General features: G+C 41.2%; 1 protein-coding gene and 1 long non-coding RNA gene across 3 annotated transcripts in view; one reads left to right on the plus strand and one right to left on the minus strand.

Moving 5' to 3' along the window:
* FBXW12 (F-box and WD repeat domain containing 12) overlaps positions 1-12217 on the plus strand; it is a 24956-nt gene extending 12739 nt beyond the window's left edge. For both annotated transcript variants that reach the window (XM_054976806.1, XM_054976805.1), the window contains exons 5-10: positions 618-824; positions 5775-5936; positions 7506-7713; positions 8463-8647; positions 8740-8867; positions 11899-12217. In XM_054976806.1, the coding sequence (XP_054832781.1) occupies positions 618-824; positions 5775-5936; positions 7506-7713; positions 8463-8647; positions 8740-8867; positions 11899-11998 (990 nt within the window). In that variant the 3' untranslated portion in view covers positions 11999-12217. The remainder of the gene's footprint in view (positions 1-617; positions 825-5774; positions 5937-7505; positions 7714-8462; positions 8648-8739; positions 8868-11898) is intronic.
* Positions 8641-18097, minus strand: LOC129328067 (uncharacterized). Its single transcript, XR_008596849.1, has 4 exons — positions 17990-18097; positions 15879-16865; positions 12405-13510; positions 8641-8792 (listed from the first exon to the last, which is right to left on the minus strand). It is a non-coding gene; the product is annotated as an uncharacterized LOC129328067 (long non-coding RNA).
* Between the last annotated feature and the right edge of the window lie 251 nt (positions 18098-18348).

Here is an 18348-nt window from a genome sequence, read left to right on the forward strand (position 1 = left end):
CAGATTTATGGAGGGGGGAGAAAGCAAAGACCTCTTGGATTGGGCCAACTGATTTCTTAGCAATAAACTTCATAAAAACACTGCTAACGTGGTATAATTAGGACTAGATACTGTGTGGACTGTATAAGTAGCTTTTTTCTTGCCAGAATAAATGCAAGTGATGACAACAATTAAAAGGAAGTCAGAAGGGAAAATAAAAATACATATGGTGGTTTTGAAGGCAACTTATATGAGAACAGAATCTTCCAGTCTCCTAATAGCTGTTTAGTCTTTGGGTGTAACTTGGGAACAATACCGAGCTGCCTTTGGATCACAGTTTGTTTGAAATTATGTACATTTTGTTAAAAGCCTTTTGGTTGTAGATCAGGACTTCGAAACACAGTGAACAAGACTGAATCATCATTGTGACCCAATAAAGAGAACAAGTTCCAACAACGTAGAGGGGAAATGTTCTATGAACAGGTGATCTTCTATATAGTATAGCATACAAAATTGTTACTAGAACACATGCTATATTGTGATACTTTCAAAAATGCATATTAAGTATTGACTGCACTGATGTGGTCATGTTTTTAAAGTGGTACTCATCAGCTGGCACTTTCTATTGTTTTGATCAGGGTACACAGATTTGGTCGAGTCCCAAAGAGGAAACACAAGTACAAGTTATCACACTCCCTCAGCATAATCTGGTTGTCACAAGAGATTTGACTGGGACAATCAAACTTAGGCATGGGGATACAGGGAAAGAGCTTGGAGCATTTTCAGCAGCCTCTACTTTCTGCCCGATGGTTGCCTACACAATAAACAATAAGCCATTCCTGTCGGTAAGTAGTGTTTGACAAGCTTCCTGTTACCTTGATCAAGAATTGCTAAGAACGTGGCATAGTGAATTTTAAAATCCTGTAAACAGAAATTGTACAAGCTGGATCAAAGGTCAGCCTTGTCTAATATATTTTACAAGAATGCAAAGCATCAGCTGGTGTCAAGTGGTCCACTTGAGGTTGGCTGCTGCTAAGTAGAGCCCATTTTAGACCTTTCTTAGCTTAAGAGCAAGTGTGATGGAGAGCCTGCATTTAAAGGGTCAAATTATCTGCCTCCTACCTGTTGGAAGGCTGTAAATAGGATTTATTTCCCATTTTTCTCTGCAGTGGGGACCCTAAGCAGCTTACAACACAATTCTCCCTTCTTCCATTTTATTCTCACAACCACCAATGAGGTAGATTAGGCTGAGAAAGTATAACTGGCCTAAGATCATCTAGCAAGCTTCTATGGGAGAGAGGAGTTGAACCTGGATCTCCCAGATCAACACAACCAAAAACCACAGTTGTACATAGGGACAGCTGTGGGTGCTTAATGCTTCTCCCACTGTCTAAAAACTTCCAGTTGCTTTTCTCTAAGGGAAAGAAAACAGTACAGCAGGGACGGTAAAAACTGTGTGTGGGGGGGGGGGAGAACTAGTACTAAAATAGCTGAAGCTGCTGCTACTGATGAAATTCATAGCCTTCTCAGGTCGCCTGAATTGCTTGGAAAATCATCTAGCTTGACCCTGGAAATACCGTAACAAAACTTGGAATATGGAAGGGGGAGCACTTTTCTTGCCTTTCCAGATCAGAGAGCACTGGTCGTGAGGTGAGACAAACCTGGCAGTGAAGGATGGGCTGATCCTGGTTCCTAGATGTGGCAATATTATGCATAAAACAAACACACAATCACTGTCCTTTGTCCATGGAACTCTGCTTAAACAGTGTACTGGGGAGAGCTGAATTCCAAAATATATAGACGTGTCAATAATGTCTATGTTTTGATTCTGCATAATGTATTCTGCTTCTGTATGTTCGCCAGGGGAAGGCCAGAGCGTCATGGCAAAACATACCACACATGTGAAGCTTGTACTGCTGGTGATTCCTAAGGCTTGATCAATGATGTTTTTAAATCTCAGAATCAAGCATCTTTTTTGGTGACATTTATTTTGTACTGGAATTGTGCTACATGCTGTTAGCTGTACATAATGTGTGGCTCGATAAGGAGTCTGTGAACAGGAAAAAGTGAATTTTTTTAATGTTAGGAGGAGGGGGTAGGGGAAAGGTCAAACATGCCACTAATAGGAAATGTTCTTTTTGCATATATACAGTTCTTTAATAATTATTAGAAATAGTGAATTAAGATTGCTGTGATACATTTCAGTGGAAGTTTCTAGAGGTGCCTGTTCACATCCCAGAATCTGCTGTAACAATGTTTCAGCCAGCACCCAGATAACTTCTCTCTTATACAGACAAGTTTAAAACCCTGTGTGTCCCTAAATATCTTAGAAACCTCATGTCCTGCCACTGGTCCTTCAAAATCAACTAAAGCACCTTCTTGACTGTGCCATCTGAAGCCCAAGTCTAAATACAAAATAGATAACATTCTTTATGATATCTATAAAGCTTGTTCTCTCTAGATGTTGCCAAAACCTGAACATCTCTGGAAACACTAAAGTTATTTGGGCTTGGCCTTTTATAGCCGAGGAATCCATTTTAACATGAGGTAAAGGAGGGGGCTGTTCTGGATTGGCTTTTATATTTTTACGTTGAAATAATTTTGAAAGAAAATTTCTTCAGTCTTCTGGCTAAAGAATTTAAAAAACACTTTGATACATTTAGTAATCAAAAAAATTCCATGTTGCCTTGTTGCAGGGGGGACATCTCCTTTCTTGCAACTAAATGGAAAGTTTATTCAATTACCATGAAGTTCCCTTCTTAGTGGTTCTAGGGTGGAACAGTCATAACTGATAGGTAGAGGCCCCTAAGAGGAGGGGCTTTGCCCCAACTCTCCCGGGAAGATCATGTGTACGGACATGTCCAGGATCACCTACTAGGACAAGGCAGCTCTTCTCCCTGTTGATGACAAAGCCATGGATCTGAACACAGGTCAAGGTCCAGTCCACATTCACCAACATCTCAGTCCAGGAGGGTGATCTGATAAGTATGTCATCCAGGTAAGGGAAGACACCTGGGTTCATACAAGTGTCACCAGTGAGACCAGCAATTTGATGAATACTGGGGGCTCTGACTTCAGGGGAGGGCCCAGTATTGAAAATGGAGGCCAGCATAAGCAAAGCACAGGAAGCACAATGAGCTGGGAGGATTAGGATGTGAGGGTAGACTTCCAGTAGGTCCAGTGAGGCTAAGAAGTCTCTCTTGGGGATTGCCACTACAATTGACCTGAAAGTCTCCATGTGAAACTTCTTGTCTCTTATCTGCTTGTTCAACCATTTCAGCTCTAGAGTAGTTTTCTCATCTCCATTCTTCTTGGGAACTAGAAACAGGATGGGGTAGATTCCAAATTTCCTCTGGGACTGTATCTGGAGATGGTTTAGTGACTAGAGAATGAGGTATGGTGTTTGGTTGAGCAGCAATATCTGGGGACCTGAATGAATTTGCCCTAAGGCAGGAATTTGAGCTCCATGGAGTAATCCCTGGAGAAGACCATGTTCAGTACCCACTGGTCTTGGATTGAGCAGTGCGAGGCATATGCAAACAAGACAGCCCCCAATATTGTTTGGGGGGGGGGCGGGGGGGGTTACTGACAGTATGGCATCAGTCTGAGGAGGGTTAGTTTCCTCGTTTGTTGATAGAGGAGCGCTTGCTGGCACTGGCCGAAAGCTTTGCTTGTTGCCATTTTCCTTTGGTCCTGTAGGGTCTGAAGTCAGGGATGGAGTCCATAAAGGATTGAAACCTCTTCTTAAATTTGCTTTCCCTTTTATGGCTCAGGAGTGCCTTTTTCTTGTCCTCATCCTCCACCAGGAATTTATCCATGGCATCCCCAAATAAGTTGAGCCCTTTGAAGGGAACACTGGTCACCTGGGCCTGAGAGGCAGGATCAACATTGCAGTTTGGCATAGTGGTTAAGAGCATGGGACTCTGATCTGGAAAGCCAGGTTTGATTCCCCACTTCTCCACTTGAAGCCAGCTGGGTGACCTTGGGCTAGTCACAGTCCTCTGGAGCTCTCTTAGCCCCACCCACCTCACAGGGTGTTTTGTTGTGGGGATAATGACATACTTTGTAAACCTCTCTGAGTGGGCATTAAGTTGTCCTGAAGGGTGGTATATAAATTGAATATTATTATAACTAGCAGCCATGTGACATTAGAAGTCATATCTCTGGCCGAAATCTAGATGGCATCAAGATGTTTTGGCCTTGAAGGCAGCAGTCAAGGTGATTTTAAGTTGTCCTTCAGCTCCTTTGGAGTGTCTTTGACAGTAGCAGAGAGGTTTGAACCCCAAAAATAGATGGCTCCATCAAACAGCAAGCCCATTTATGAGGCCCACAGGGTTGCCAAAGAAGCCTTGAAGTTCTTGCAGAGGGTCAGGTTGATCTTATCTCGGGATCCTTGGGAAGCCCACCAGAATCCAGAGATGACTGTGTTAGACAGCAGGTCTGCCACCAGAATGTCAGCTGCTGGGAGCTTAAACTACTCTGCCACCTCTGGGGTCAAGGAACAGATGGGAAATAATTTGGTGACTTACCTTTGGCCCATTAGAAGCCCCATGGTGCAGAGTGGTAAGCTGCAGTACTGCAAGCCAAGCTCTGCTCACGACCTGAGTTTGATCCTGGAGGAAGGCGGGTTCAGGTAGCTGGCTCAAGGTTGACTCAGCCTTCCATCCTTCCAAGGTCCGTAAAATGAGTACCCAGTGTAGGTGACTGGGGAAGGCAATGGCAAACCACCCCATAAAGTCTGCCAAGAAAATGTGATGCCGACACGCCCCCCCCCCCCCATGGGTATTGACTCGGTGCTTGCACAGGGACTACCTTTTTTCACCTTTGGCCTAGCCAGCACCTCTCATTCAATCTTGACTACCTTATCAAAAACCAAAGGAAGGGGGAGGCCACCATGGCTGGAGGAAGGCTCTCTGCCTGTGGGAAGGCACTAGCCTAATCCAAGAGCCTATTCAGGTCTGATTCCTTCTGGTTCTATTTTGTTCTGTGGGATTCTTCAGGATGGAGAACCTGGGTCAGCAATTTGGGGCAAACTTCCCATGGGAATGGGTGTGTTTGCAAGTTATGACCGGTGGCTCTTGCTCCGCAACTGCTCCTTCCTCACTGGTCACATAGGCATCTGACTGGTCCAAGGCCTGTGAGTCTTAATCCAGCCTCTCCCTCTAGGGAGTTGGTAAAAGACTGACAAGCTAGCATGCCTCTAGGTCAGGAACCTCTGCTCATGAGTTGTGATTGTCCCACCCTAGGACCACTGAGAATTTTCTAAAATGAAGTATTTTGGTGTAAAAGGGGGTCTGAATGGGGATTGAAGTTTCTTGAAAGTTGCCTGGCCCCTTTGTTCACATGCTGGCCATAGACCTGGTAGCAGTGGCTATTATATGATCTGCCAATGATTGCCACCATCTCTCTCTCCCCGCCCCCCCAGACTGTACTACAGTAAGGGCATAGAAGCATTGTCCTCAATTTGATTTGCCTTTGCATCATCACCATCACCAATACCACCATGCAGCCAAGTCTTACTGGTAATGTAGCAGTCATAAACCCAAATCACAGCAAATGACATTGTTGGTACTTTTTTCTGGTGTCATGTAACCAAAGGGGAGAAGAGTCAGCAAGTAGTCATCAGGAATAGCCACTGCCATTAATGAGATAGGTGGACGTATCATCCAGTTTTCAGATGCCCCAACAAATTGTTGAAAGGCAGGCCTCCTGTTTTCAACTTATGAAAAGTGCACACAGCTGGAGTGCCGTTTTGATTTAGCCTTAATGTTAACCATATTTCCTCTTTGATTTAGGTAGCCACGTCAAGCAGCAAAATCTATACATTAGCAGCTCCTAATCTAAGTCAGATTTCTTGCATACAACCATTTCCAAATTGTGGTGTAGATTTGTCGCCTTGTTCACCAGATGGACAATGGATAGTCATACTTCCCCTGGATAGCAACGAGGCACCAAAGGTAGTGTTACGTTTTACATCTTGTTTCTAAAGACTGGGAGTCTCTAATAAATCTATTCAGTTTGCTGTATTCCTCTTCCTACATATTTCTGGCCTCATTAACATTGATTAAATGTGCTGGGTATTTGTATGAAGTATAATGGTAGTAAACAATGTACATATGAGACATCTGAGTTTTAGTAACAGACTTAATTATGAAAAAAAATCAGTACTATTATTTTGGATTCCCCTTACTGAGGATATACAGTATATATGCCTAAGGGACTTCTATACTCTGCATTAATAAAAAAGGGAATGTTGTATTAGGAAAACCTTTCTACTTGAGTCTATCAAGGAACCCCTGCAAATTTGCTGCAAAATCCATGCACATTATGATGCTTGATGATGGTCTAGGGTGTATTGCTGCTCTCTGAATGTCTGCTATCACCCTGGAAAAAGACAGTGTACGATACACTCAGTTCTCCCCTGTAGCTGTATTTTGAGAGTCATGTCTATTGGTTTGAGAGTCATCTCCTCAATAAGGAACTCTTCCAAAGAATTATTTTGCATATAGTGAAGGCTTTGGGTTAAAATATGTATTTTCCCCATTTACCAGACTGACATCCATTCTATATCATAAGCTGAACGTGACATTTCCTTCCATTTAAAAAGACGTTTGACAAAGCAATCTGTATTGTTTTTTAAAAAACCTAAGTTCAAAGCTCCTTGAAGCAAAGCGGAACTGGTCGCACAGTACTTTGGATTCGGTCCATTATACTTCATGCCCTTATTCTAGGCACTGCATTGAGTAGTAAAGTTGTCCGAAGCTTGTGCATTGTAATTTTCTGAGCTGCCTGCTGTACTGTGTTTAGAAGAGAGAAAAGCACTAAAAGTAGCAGTGATGCAGTAAGTGATCCAGGAACTAAAATTTCTATTGTAATCACCTTTTAGGAACTGAGAAGCTCTGAAATATAATGCATGGATCATCCCAAAATACTGAAGCTTAACTCTACAAGTTCTCAGTTTACATTATATTCATTCAAAAGTTGCTTTGCTTTTTTCTTTCACAAGTATTCCCTTATTAGTGCAGAAAACATGCCATGCCTTTTAAACAGTACTTATTTCATCTGCTGTGACCAAAGGAATTACTTAGTAGCTATAGCAATATTTATGGAAGATTCAGGTCACATTATGTTTTCTATCTAGGACCCACTGACTATGACATTCTCAATTAGTCCCTAAGCTTCCTTGTAGCTTGTGAGATGCCTTTTAGTAAGAGCTGTAGGATACCTTTTAGCATGAACATTGTCTAAGTGGTTATGTATTTGGGAGTTTTAGTTGTTGATAATGACCCTGACACAAAGAATGTTCTAACTATAAAGAACAGTGTTTTTGAGTGGCAGCTGCCTATGCTACATAACAAATGTCTTTGGAAACTGAAGCAAGTTTCAAAACCCGTTTGTGATATGGTACAGGGCTCTGCAATTTAGAGAAACAAAAGTTGAAAATCCCACAGACAAGCCCTTGGATGCAATTGACATAGTTTGTTGTAGTCAGGCCAATAAATATGCTTCTCATTTTTGCATGTTAGGTGCTATATACATATTATGCAACTAATCCAGAAGATGATCAACTGATGTTTTCTAGTCCTCTGCCAATTAATAAGTGTGCTTTTGTCACCTGTTGGTTACCAGCAGAACCAGCAAGGATAGCCCTAATGCATGAAATTGAGCAACAATATCACATCACGACTTTTGATATAGCTATGCAGAAATCTAAATATAAACTTAATATTACAGGTAAGTTTCTTTAAATTGTTGCTTAAAAGCAGTAGAGTTTTACTTGTTATTTTATTTATTAGCAGTCCAAATATTAGAAAAGAAACAACTTTACCTTTTATTCCAAGTCATTCTTTGTAATCATTGCATAGTAACATTAACTACTTCAGATGACAATCTGGAAGAAAATCCACTCAAGTGTTTCAGTAGTTGGTATCACTGAATCTTCCCCAAACTATTTACTATTGGTAAAGCTCTACACACTTAAATTGACCAGGCAAATCAAAGTAATTTGTTACTTTTAGTAGCGTGCAATAAGTAGTAGTTTGCTTGTATAGGTTGGCATGTCCATCTTAGATAAAACAGCATATTTTAAGGGGTTTTTTATCTTGTAGAATGAACATATGGACTGCATTCTCTTTCTGTTTTCTGGGTTGCTTAATACACTATTGTGCTGAAGTATTTTAGTCTTATGGAGATAAGTCTATTTGGTCAACCACATTTTCTGAAGCCCTCAGACAACACGCTATCTAACTGGAATGTTCTGTCTGCTGTCACTCTTTTCCAAAGTGTGAGTATACCAGAGCCACTACGGAGATCCAAATCCCAACAGAAGTCAGAGTAAGGCAACTAAAATGTTGTAGAGCACTCTTGCAGTACTCTTTAGGAACATGGAAGTAGAATATCCATCACTAGAAAACACTATAAATGTAGTTTTAGTGCTAAAACTGTATGGAAACAAGGCATCTAACTATTCTTTTCTATAAAAGCTCAACAGGTTGCAACCTTCCAATTACCAAACAAACACATATTTACGCAATACAGGACCTTTGCAGGATTTGGGAAACAAACACTTATTATAGCATTTGATATGGAGTTGAAATTGTACTCTCTGAATGGGACTGAACTAAACACTTTCCAAGATCACAAGAGGATGATTACATCAATATGGGTGGTATATACAGTTACTACTACTACTACTACTACTGCCCCACTTACACTGCACTTAAGAAACACCAAATTTTAAAGGATTTTTTTTTTTTGCAGGATCTTTTTCGTGTTGTCACATCATCCTTAGATCTCTCACTCCGTGTGTATACCTGGAAAAATGATAACAAAACATCCTCACTCATTAGTCGCTATCATTTAGTAGGGGGATCTCATAGATGGTCACGGTAATGTTACCTTCTTAAAGCTCATTTCTCAATTGCTTTCTTTAGAATCTCTAATTCTTGCTATTTCAAATGTTAAAACTATTATTTTTCATATAGACATAACACAGAGTGACTGCTAACACATTTCTGGTGGCCTACTCTAAATGACTAGATGCTGACATTTCAGTTAACCAGGTTCCTAATCTAGACAACCATCACTCATTCAGGACTTACTACCTTTTATTATTTTCAGACTTCAACAAAATTAAAATTTGGAAGTGCTGGAAGTAGAAGATAACACTAACAGGATCTTAAATGAAACCATGTTAATTAGTGTGACATGGAGCTTCTGTAGCATAGTACTTAAATGTTTGGGCTCTGCTAGTTCAAATCCCACTACTGCCATGATCTCAGCAGATGCCCTTGAGTAAGCCATTCATCTTAGCCCTAGCTCCCCAGCTGTATTGTGAGGATAAGAACACTAACTTTGTTTGTCTGAGTGGGGTACAAATCTACCTAGAAGAGTAGCATTTAAGTGCAGTTATTATGTTCACCTTTAGCAGTATCCTTTGTACCTAAATGGCGTTAGTAGCAGTTTATACCCTGTAACTCGCTAATCTGGAGAGACTGGTGTTGAATACAGATACTGCACATAGTACTTTGGATTGTTACTATGGCTGGGAGTACACTTATTTGTATGAATGAGTCTGACTTTCCCATCTCGTCTATGTTCGGTTTGGGTAAGACTAAGCATGCAAAACCTTCCTTCTGCTGTTACTTACTCCTATAACTAAAGGTGCTGCTGAAATAAGTCTTATATGTAACTTGAGAAGCTGACACAGTAATTACTATGGGGTCATTTTTTACAAAATAATGAAGTTCTTCAGCAAGTTTCAAAAGAATACTGAAACCTGATTGCAGTTTGGGGGGAATAAAATACCCATGCAGCAATAGTACTTTCAAGCACACTAAAATAGCACCAAGTATTAGAATGCTAAAAAGAGCCCCGTGGTGCAGAGTGGTAAGCTGCAGTAGTGCAGCCCAAGCTCTGCTCACGACCTGAGTTCGATCCTGGCGGAAGCTGGGTTCAGGTAGCCGGCTCAAGGTTGACTCAGCCTTCCATCCTTCAGAGGTCGGTAAAATGAATACCCAGTTTCCTGGGGGTAAAGTGTAGATGACTGGGGAAGGCAATGGCAAACCACCCTGTAAAAAGTCTACTAAGAAAACGTCATGATGCAACGTCCCCTCATGGGTCAGTAATGACTCAGCGTTTGCACAGGGGATTACCTTTACCTACTAGAATGCTCACAACGACATGCATTTAAAAAAAGTTTATACTGCCTACCAGGGAATCTGCCTGAGATAGCTTACAAAATAAGGGGGGAAAGATACTAATTAAAACATGCAGCCACAATAAAAGACCATAAAAACACAGACCATCAAGCAGTATAAAATAAGTTCCAGACTAAAAATACATTTAAATGTTAAAAGGCCAGGTCCTTATTTAAATCCCTGGGTAAACAGAAACATTTTGTCTTGGCTCCTAAAAGACAGCAACGTGAGTATTGGGTGAGCCTGAAGGGGAAGGGAATTTCCTAAATGAGGTGCCATTACTAAAAAAACCCGTCTCTGGTCGCTACTCACCTCACCTCTGAAGTCGGGAGTGGGGAGCACAGAGAACAGAGCTTGTCTTAACTGGCTGTTCTTCAAGTACAATGCAATAGCATGGCATGTTACTCTATAGTGCAACCATAGAAACATATAGTGATTAAGAGCATGGGACTCTGATCTGGAGAACCGGGTTTGATTCCCCTCTTGAAGCCAGCTGAGTGACCTTGGGTCAGTCACAGCTTCTAGGAGCTCTCTCAGCCCCACCCACCTCACAGGGTGATTATTATTGCGGGGATAATGACATACTTTGTAAACCGCTCTGAGTGGACAGTTAAGTTGTCCTGAAGGGTGGTATATAAATCAAATATTATTATTATGTTACTATTTTCAAATACTGCTAAGTTTCCATTTAAGACACTGGAGACCCAAATCCCAATTCTTTATTTGGAAAAGTAACACATTTCAAGAATGGTTATTTCTACGAAGCATAGAGGTTCCGTTCTCCAAATCACATCTTAGATGACCTTAAATCAAACTATTTACTCAGTATGAACTCTGTTCATTATTGTACTTTGCTCAGTGAATGTCCTGCTGATTATATCTGCATTTTAACTTGCATTGTATAATCCACCTTGGACCTCAGTGAAAGGCAGACTATAAATCATAATACTAATACTACAACAACACAAAGGTGAAAAGGTAAACTATGAGAATGCAATTTGATCAGAACACCTATAATTTAATCTTATGTCTACTACAATTAATCTAAAATATCAGACAACACACAATGGTAGTGTGGTGGTGGAGAGTGCCCTCAAGTCATAGCTGACTTATGGCAAGAGACGAACAGGTGTTTGCCATTGCCTGTCCTCGTGTTTGCTGGAGATCTCCCATCCAATTACTACTCAAAGCCAACCCTGCTTAGCATCTCAGATATGATGAGATCAGGCTCACCTGGGCTATCCAGATCAGGGCATCCAATAGTAGTATGAATTTTATTTTCACATAATGCCAAGAGTTTAATCTTCAACCCTATAGTAAGACTTTTGCTAGATGAGATTTAAACTTGCAAGAAAGTGATTTTATGCATGCAGAGAAGTAGTTATCTATTTTTGCTTACACTGCATTAAGTCCCTGTGTGAACAGTATTCTATGGTCCTGATTTTTTTCTGGGAAAGTAACTGGGATAGCTTAAGCAGTGCATCTACATATGGAAACCTTAAAACATCAGTTGTTCTTGTGCCCCAACCACAAGCTTTTAATGTAGAATTAACTAATCAGCTTTTACTTAAGAATCCTTAAAACTAGGACGGGGGTGTGATATTCCTTGCAAATAAGAAACTGTGTAACTCCATTTGTAATAGTGACCATGAAGAGTTAAGTGTTATATAATTGTAAGTACTAGCGTGTGTTGACCATTTTATATTTTTCCCTTTACTAGGGGCTTTACAAAGGTGGCCTGTGATGACGTGAGCATTGTTGGTGTGGTGACTGGAGTGAATCAGACAGACATTTTAAGAGCATACTGCTTTGATCTGTAAGATTTAATTCCATTTAACATTCATCTAACAGACTCCACATTAATCGGAACAACAGCCTTGCTGGTCCATAATTTTGTGCACAAAGGGCACAACTACAGTGTTTAAAAAGTCACTAAGAATTATACAGAAAACTTGATGTAATTTTGAAGTTGCAGAGAATGAGATATGCTTTGATATTTATTATAAAAATAAAACACTTGGTCAGTTATTCATATCTTACCTAGACTCTTAAATTCTTGAGTTCTCATTACCTTATCTTCTTTTTATTAAGTATTCTATTACAATGTAAATGTATACAATGAAACAATTTTTTCCAACATTTGTAAAAACAGGCTAAATTACAATTCATCTTTTTTGTAAGATAAAATTCATTCAAAACTAAAGCATCATAGTAGACAAAACATACCTGTGACAATTTCCAAGTTTGGATGTAGGATAAGACAGAAGGGTTCTAAAGCCTCAGACCACAACTTACACCCAGACTACAAGGATCACTGCATGAGAAACAGATGGAACCAGTGTAACAAAATCTCACTGGACACTACGCTATACAGCAACTACATTACTATCAGTGCCATCTGAACTGAAGCTGCATCCTTCTTTGTCTATTGAAGAAAATGGGCTTCGAAATATTTGTTTAGAACTGTACTATGTCCTACTTTACAGAAATATGATTTTCAGACTTTTTTTTGGAGTAATCTTCTCTCTTGTCCTCTTACTGGGATAATCAAAATGCAAGGATTCTTACCAACTGCTCAAGGGAGCACTGTTTCACTTCAGTCCTAGTTAATGATGTATTTGACTGCATTTCACTCTGAATTACCCTGTGTGTGTACGTTCTGGAGCCTGTAAGAGTTAATGTAGAAGTACCTTATCTGGATTATTCAGACAAGAGGACAAAGCAATATTAAGTTCTGCATACCATACTCTAATGAAGGAAGGTTAGACTGAGCCAATATGATCCTGTTGTAATTTTAAAGCCCTAAGAAAGGCAGCAGGTTGTATAGTTAACTCCTTCTGGGCAAAACCACTGCCCTAAAACTATGCAACCTACTACCTCTTCCTAGGAACTCACCACTTCTTCTGCAATTCTTCAAAAACAGCTGCAGTGAAAGATCAACTTTACATCAAAACAGAAAAACCAATTATCAGAAACACATGTTCATCTTGGATAGTAGGCATTTCACCTCTTGTGATTGATTTCTTAAGCACAAAGGCAGTATTATAAACGCCCTTCATTTAACTTAGACTGCTAAATGGTTATCACCTTACATAATGGGTTGGATCTCATCTAAGTATTCCATTAAATGAAAGGGGGAGATTTGCATTAATTAGTCCTTCTGATTTACCTGATGGTGCCCTGCCACCTCAGGAGCAGTATTTTGGGGAGATCAGTGAGCTGAAGGGGGAAGAACAGCTCCATTTTGCTGACAAATTCCTTCCATCAGCAGAAAATGTAGTCTGAATCCAGCTCATTGATTCTAGTTGAAACACTCAGTGCCCGCATTCAATCTAGCAACAAAGGAATCATGTCTTTTTAAAGCTCAAGTAAGAAGCACAGTTTTTCAAAATGCATACTTGGAAATACCATAAAGCACATATACAAGTCTGTTACACTAACTCCATTCTTTGAAAAGTGAAGAGTTAAAATGAAATTGATATACTATCTTCATGACCTTTGACCCATCCATCTCTACATCACAGCCAGAGGAGAAACTGATTACATCAATGAGAGTTTTCAAGATAAAACAAGATTTCTTCCTAGTGTGCAAGAATTATAGAAGATAGGGGTGAGATCCAGTGCAGCATTTCTAGGGGTACAAGGACTCTCTCTCAATGCAAGACTTTCAAGTATCCCCAACCTTCTATTCCTGAGAGCCCCTTCTCCCCCAGCAGAATTTCACGGGTCCTCTCTCAGCTCCCCTATCCTGTGGCAGTCAGGATCTTGTGCGTTATGGGCAACAAACAGCAAAAACTGTACTGCAGAAATGTTACTCCTCAGGGAAGGCAATAGATTGTATAGTTATCTCCTGAAGAGGGCAAAATAACTGCCCCACAACTATACAATCTACTACCTCAACCTGAGAAGAGAAATTTATGAGAATGAGAAACCTCTACTTCTAGTCAATTTGGCATCTTTGCATCTGAAACCGATAGGCAGGACTAGAACAGGTGTTTTTGCCATGTCAATCTTATTCAGGAAAACTATTAACACTGGCATTCAACAACTCAAAAAGCAAAGCTTTGTGACAAGACTCATAACTCCAGTAATGAAACAATGAAGTTGTCACTGTTGATTCTCTGCTTCTTTAGGAAAGACAGTAGACTGTATAGTTATCTCCCAGTGGTGGGTATGACCCTAAAACTATACAACCTACTACCTCAACCCACAGTGCAGGCATCTTCACTTGAGAGATGGAGATCATACGATGAAAAGTTAGTTTAAAAAAAAATAATAGCTAGGATTCGATATTGCAAAATTCAGTTGATAGCAAATGCTCAGTAAAAGACAAACTATAGTATCCTTTCTCCTTCATGTTCAATCTTGAAGGGAAGAAGATGAATTAAAAACTGCACTTTCAATTGTCGGCAAAAAAATCATTCATAAAACCAACGCTGCTGTTTTTTTCTGGGGAAAAAAAAGCAATTTAGTGGTAAAGACTGCCCTTTCAAATACCAGATTTAGTGAATGTCAACATCTACCCATATAATACTTTACTTAACCCCACTCCCGCTTTGGTTACTGAAGTGTTTTTTCTATTCAAGCTGTTGCCAACTGTCTCTGAGGAGCAGTTTTTGAGAAGCACGGGGACTGACGGGACTCTGCTCATGGTTCTTGGGATCAAACCCATACTTCTTTATAATATTCATTTGGTATTTGTCAAATACAACTTTACTAAGAAGTTAAAAACTTTTTACAGACCACATTAAAGAAAGCATAACAATCAAGAAATTGAAAAAAGGATCTAATTAATGATTAAGTATATTTCTCCCAAGACCCAAAGTAGCTAATGAAAGAATCTATGAAGTCTACAAAAATTTTATCAGAAGTCAGATTTAGCTCCTTTTACACAACAAACACTTTCTCATGAAGTAAAAAAACAAAACTCAGTGATGTGTGACTGAACTATTTGGAAGGGACTTTCCTTTCCAGGTTCTTAAAAAAACCCTCTGTAACAGCTAGAAATCCTACCATGAACCACAGCTTCTGTTCATAAAACAATTCCTAAGTTGCAGGGGAAAAGATTTTTAAGAGAGAGACAATGGGAGGGGGGGGGGGAGCGACTACTGTTTAAGGAACAAAATCCTAAAGAGGCCTGTTTTGTAGATCCAGTTCATAGAATAACAACAGTCATTAATGCCAAGACATGCAGGTCCTTCATGTTTTTGAAGTTAGGCCTGCAGATGAATATTAAGCATATCCATGATAAATATACGTCTTCTCCTTCACAAACAAAGAGATGTAATGTAGGTGCACAACAGCACAGTAACTATTAGAAAAGGGTTCAAGAATGTTGTATGGGATGATCCGTTTGATTTCACATACAAGTTCATTGAAATCAATGAGACTCAGTAGAAAGTATGTATGTTTAGAATCTTAGCTGTTTAATTCCTAATAGAATTTAACAGAAATCCGTAATTTCATTAAAATAACAAGGATTTCACAAGGTCAAGCAAGTTGTCTTTGCATGACCTGAAAATCTAACAAATGTATTATGGAATAGGCTTTTATGAACCAGAGTTTATTTTATAAGATACATGAAGTGCATTACTTAGCCACAAAACTTCTTTTTCTGCAACAGATAACATGGCTACCCCACCAAAATGTGTATCTTGGCTCTAATTCAAGCATGTATGGAATAAGCTGTAATACACTTACCCTGCTACTGGAGATGTTTTTCCCTATTCAAGGCACAAAGGATAAGGCATCAGTAACTGTTATACTCGATTTTTTTCAGTTACTCATCTTGGGTCAGTTAGATGGAGCCAAATAAAGTTTGTTTCTTCTGCAACAGAAGAAATAAACTGCTGGCCTTGGTTACTGAATTAATGATACTGAGTTTTGTTTCCCTTCAATGTGAAGCAAAGTTTATAAATAAACAGATTTCACACCAAGCACAACATTCTGCAATATACCATCAGATCTCTGGAACTGAAAGCAATGCCTCAAACCAAAGTAAGTTGACTCTTATATAAATTTTCTTCTGAAACGCTCAGGGTTTATTTCTTGAAATGCTAATATTAAATGAATCAAGTTAAAATAGTCCTTTTGTACATGTCCATTTTCTTTTATTTGACCCTTTTTATAACTGGTCCAATCATATTTAATTCAACAGCTCTACTTCAGAAGATGCTTAGGTATGTACATTTTCTACTGTATGTGTATAAGCATACTCGGCTTTGGTTGCAACTAAACAAGCAACCTTTAAGTACCTTAGTAAATTTTTAAGGCATTTGTCTGATACTCTGCAAAGTAAAGAGTAACTGGTTCCAACTATTATATGTTGGTTGCTGTGTTTCACCAGATCAAAGAATTAGCATAAGAAGAAATATCCAGTAACTATTATACAAGAGGGATTAACAAACACATTATCTGCAAGGGATAGAGAGAAGTTAACTGTACAATAACTAAGGTAATACAGGTCTATAGGCAGGGTAAGAGGTTAATCCACCATTATTTCAAACTGAAATCCCATTTCCCCCAAAGCAGACACAGTTCACCAGGTTAGCAAAATGCATAACAAAACCCCTACTACCAAGAGCTAACAAAAACAATTTAAACATTTCCCAAATACTTTCCTTTATCATAATCTTCAGCATTGTCTGACTACCACATCTGAGGCCCAGGTCTCTCCTTTTCCAGCTGCTATAATGAAAAAGACAGCCTGTAAATCTTCAAAGAAGTCATACTTCTCTACTGTGTGTCAATGCACGTCTCTCCCCATCCCTACCCTGGCACATGAAAAGCTTTGCAAGTCTTTAATTTACCTCCAGTTAGGATACAATGGGTTACAGCACCGCTCAGAAACTGCGAGCCGTGGATTTTAAGGTGAGGGGAGGTGTGCACCCAGATCTTCACCATAAAAACATCTTAAGTTTGAATTTCGATGCGGGAACTAGAACAGCGCAGACTTCGGGGATGGAAAGGAGGAGGCGGGTGGAAAGGGTAACGCGACCGCTCCGCGCTAACAAGTTGCAGCCTGACTTTGGCGCTAAAATAGCGTCGGCCAGACACGCACCGCCTCTCCTTCTGTGGAAACACACGCGCCCTTCCAGCTCGCTTTCGCCGCCTGCGATACGAGACGCGGGAGCGAAGGCGCGGGAAGGGGAAGGAGAGGCGGCGCGCCTCGTGGCGAGCAGGGCAGCCTGCCAAGGAAAGCCCACCCCATCTCGTCCTACTCCCGCCCGCTCCGGCAGAACTCGGGGCGCGGGGGGCCTTTCGCCTCGCCAGGCCCCGATGGCGGGAAGGGAAGGGGAAGAGGCCAGAGGGCGCAGAATGAAGCAGCGCCGGCTCTGGGCTGGAAGGGCGGGGCGGAGTCTGGACGCGGCTTCGGCGTCCCCAACTGCAGCATCGCTCCCGCCCCTCCATCCTCCTCTCCCTCGGCAAGGTCTCCCCCTCGCCCAGCACAAACTTGCTACGGGAACTGACGCCACCTATACAAGCAGCGGCGCCAGCCAATCGCAAAAGGGTGCAGCCGAAAGCGCCAATCAGAAGCAGGCTAGCGGGCGGTACTGCACGAACACTGAGGTATGTCAGAGAAGGGAGGGAGAAGCCAGGGATGCAGGAGGGGACCAGATACCGGGGAGCCGAGGGCACGTGACTTCCACCCCCTTTTTAGGTCGTCGCAGTAACAGCGCGGAGCCCCTCCGGCTTCCTCGAGCGGCGCTTTCCCGGCAGGCGAAGGGGAAAATAGGCTCCCCACCCACCCCCAGCACCGAAGGCCGGTTTCTCGCCTCCACCTTCCCCAGCGCCTCCCTTCAAGGTTTCACCTCCGTTACTTGCAGAAGGGTGACCCCGCCAATCCAGCAGCGCCGCCGCCGCCCAAGATCCGGATAAAGTCTTTGCGGTGTCTCCTCTCGCAGCATTGCTACCGCCTTTCGCCGCACTGCATCACGGGAAATAACGATGACGCTTCCCAACATCATTGGAAAAGAAAAAAGACAACGGGAAAACTCCGCCTTAGAGCCGACCGGTGGGTGAGGCGAGAGAAGGAGAGGATGACCTGTCCATCACCCGCGCTTTCCACAGCCATTGGATTAGAGCAGGGGGCTACACCCCCAGTGCCACATCCTCCTGTCTGATTGGGCAAACGCCAAAAGAGGCTTCCTGTGTCGGTGCTTCTTACCTG

Source organism: Eublepharis macularius, chromosome 4 (genome assembly GCF_028583425.1).
Source record: "Eublepharis macularius isolate TG4126 chromosome 4, MPM_Emac_v1.0, whole genome shotgun sequence".
Classification (NCBI taxonomy): Eukaryota; Metazoa; Chordata; class Lepidosauria; order Squamata; family Eublepharidae; genus Eublepharis; species Eublepharis macularius.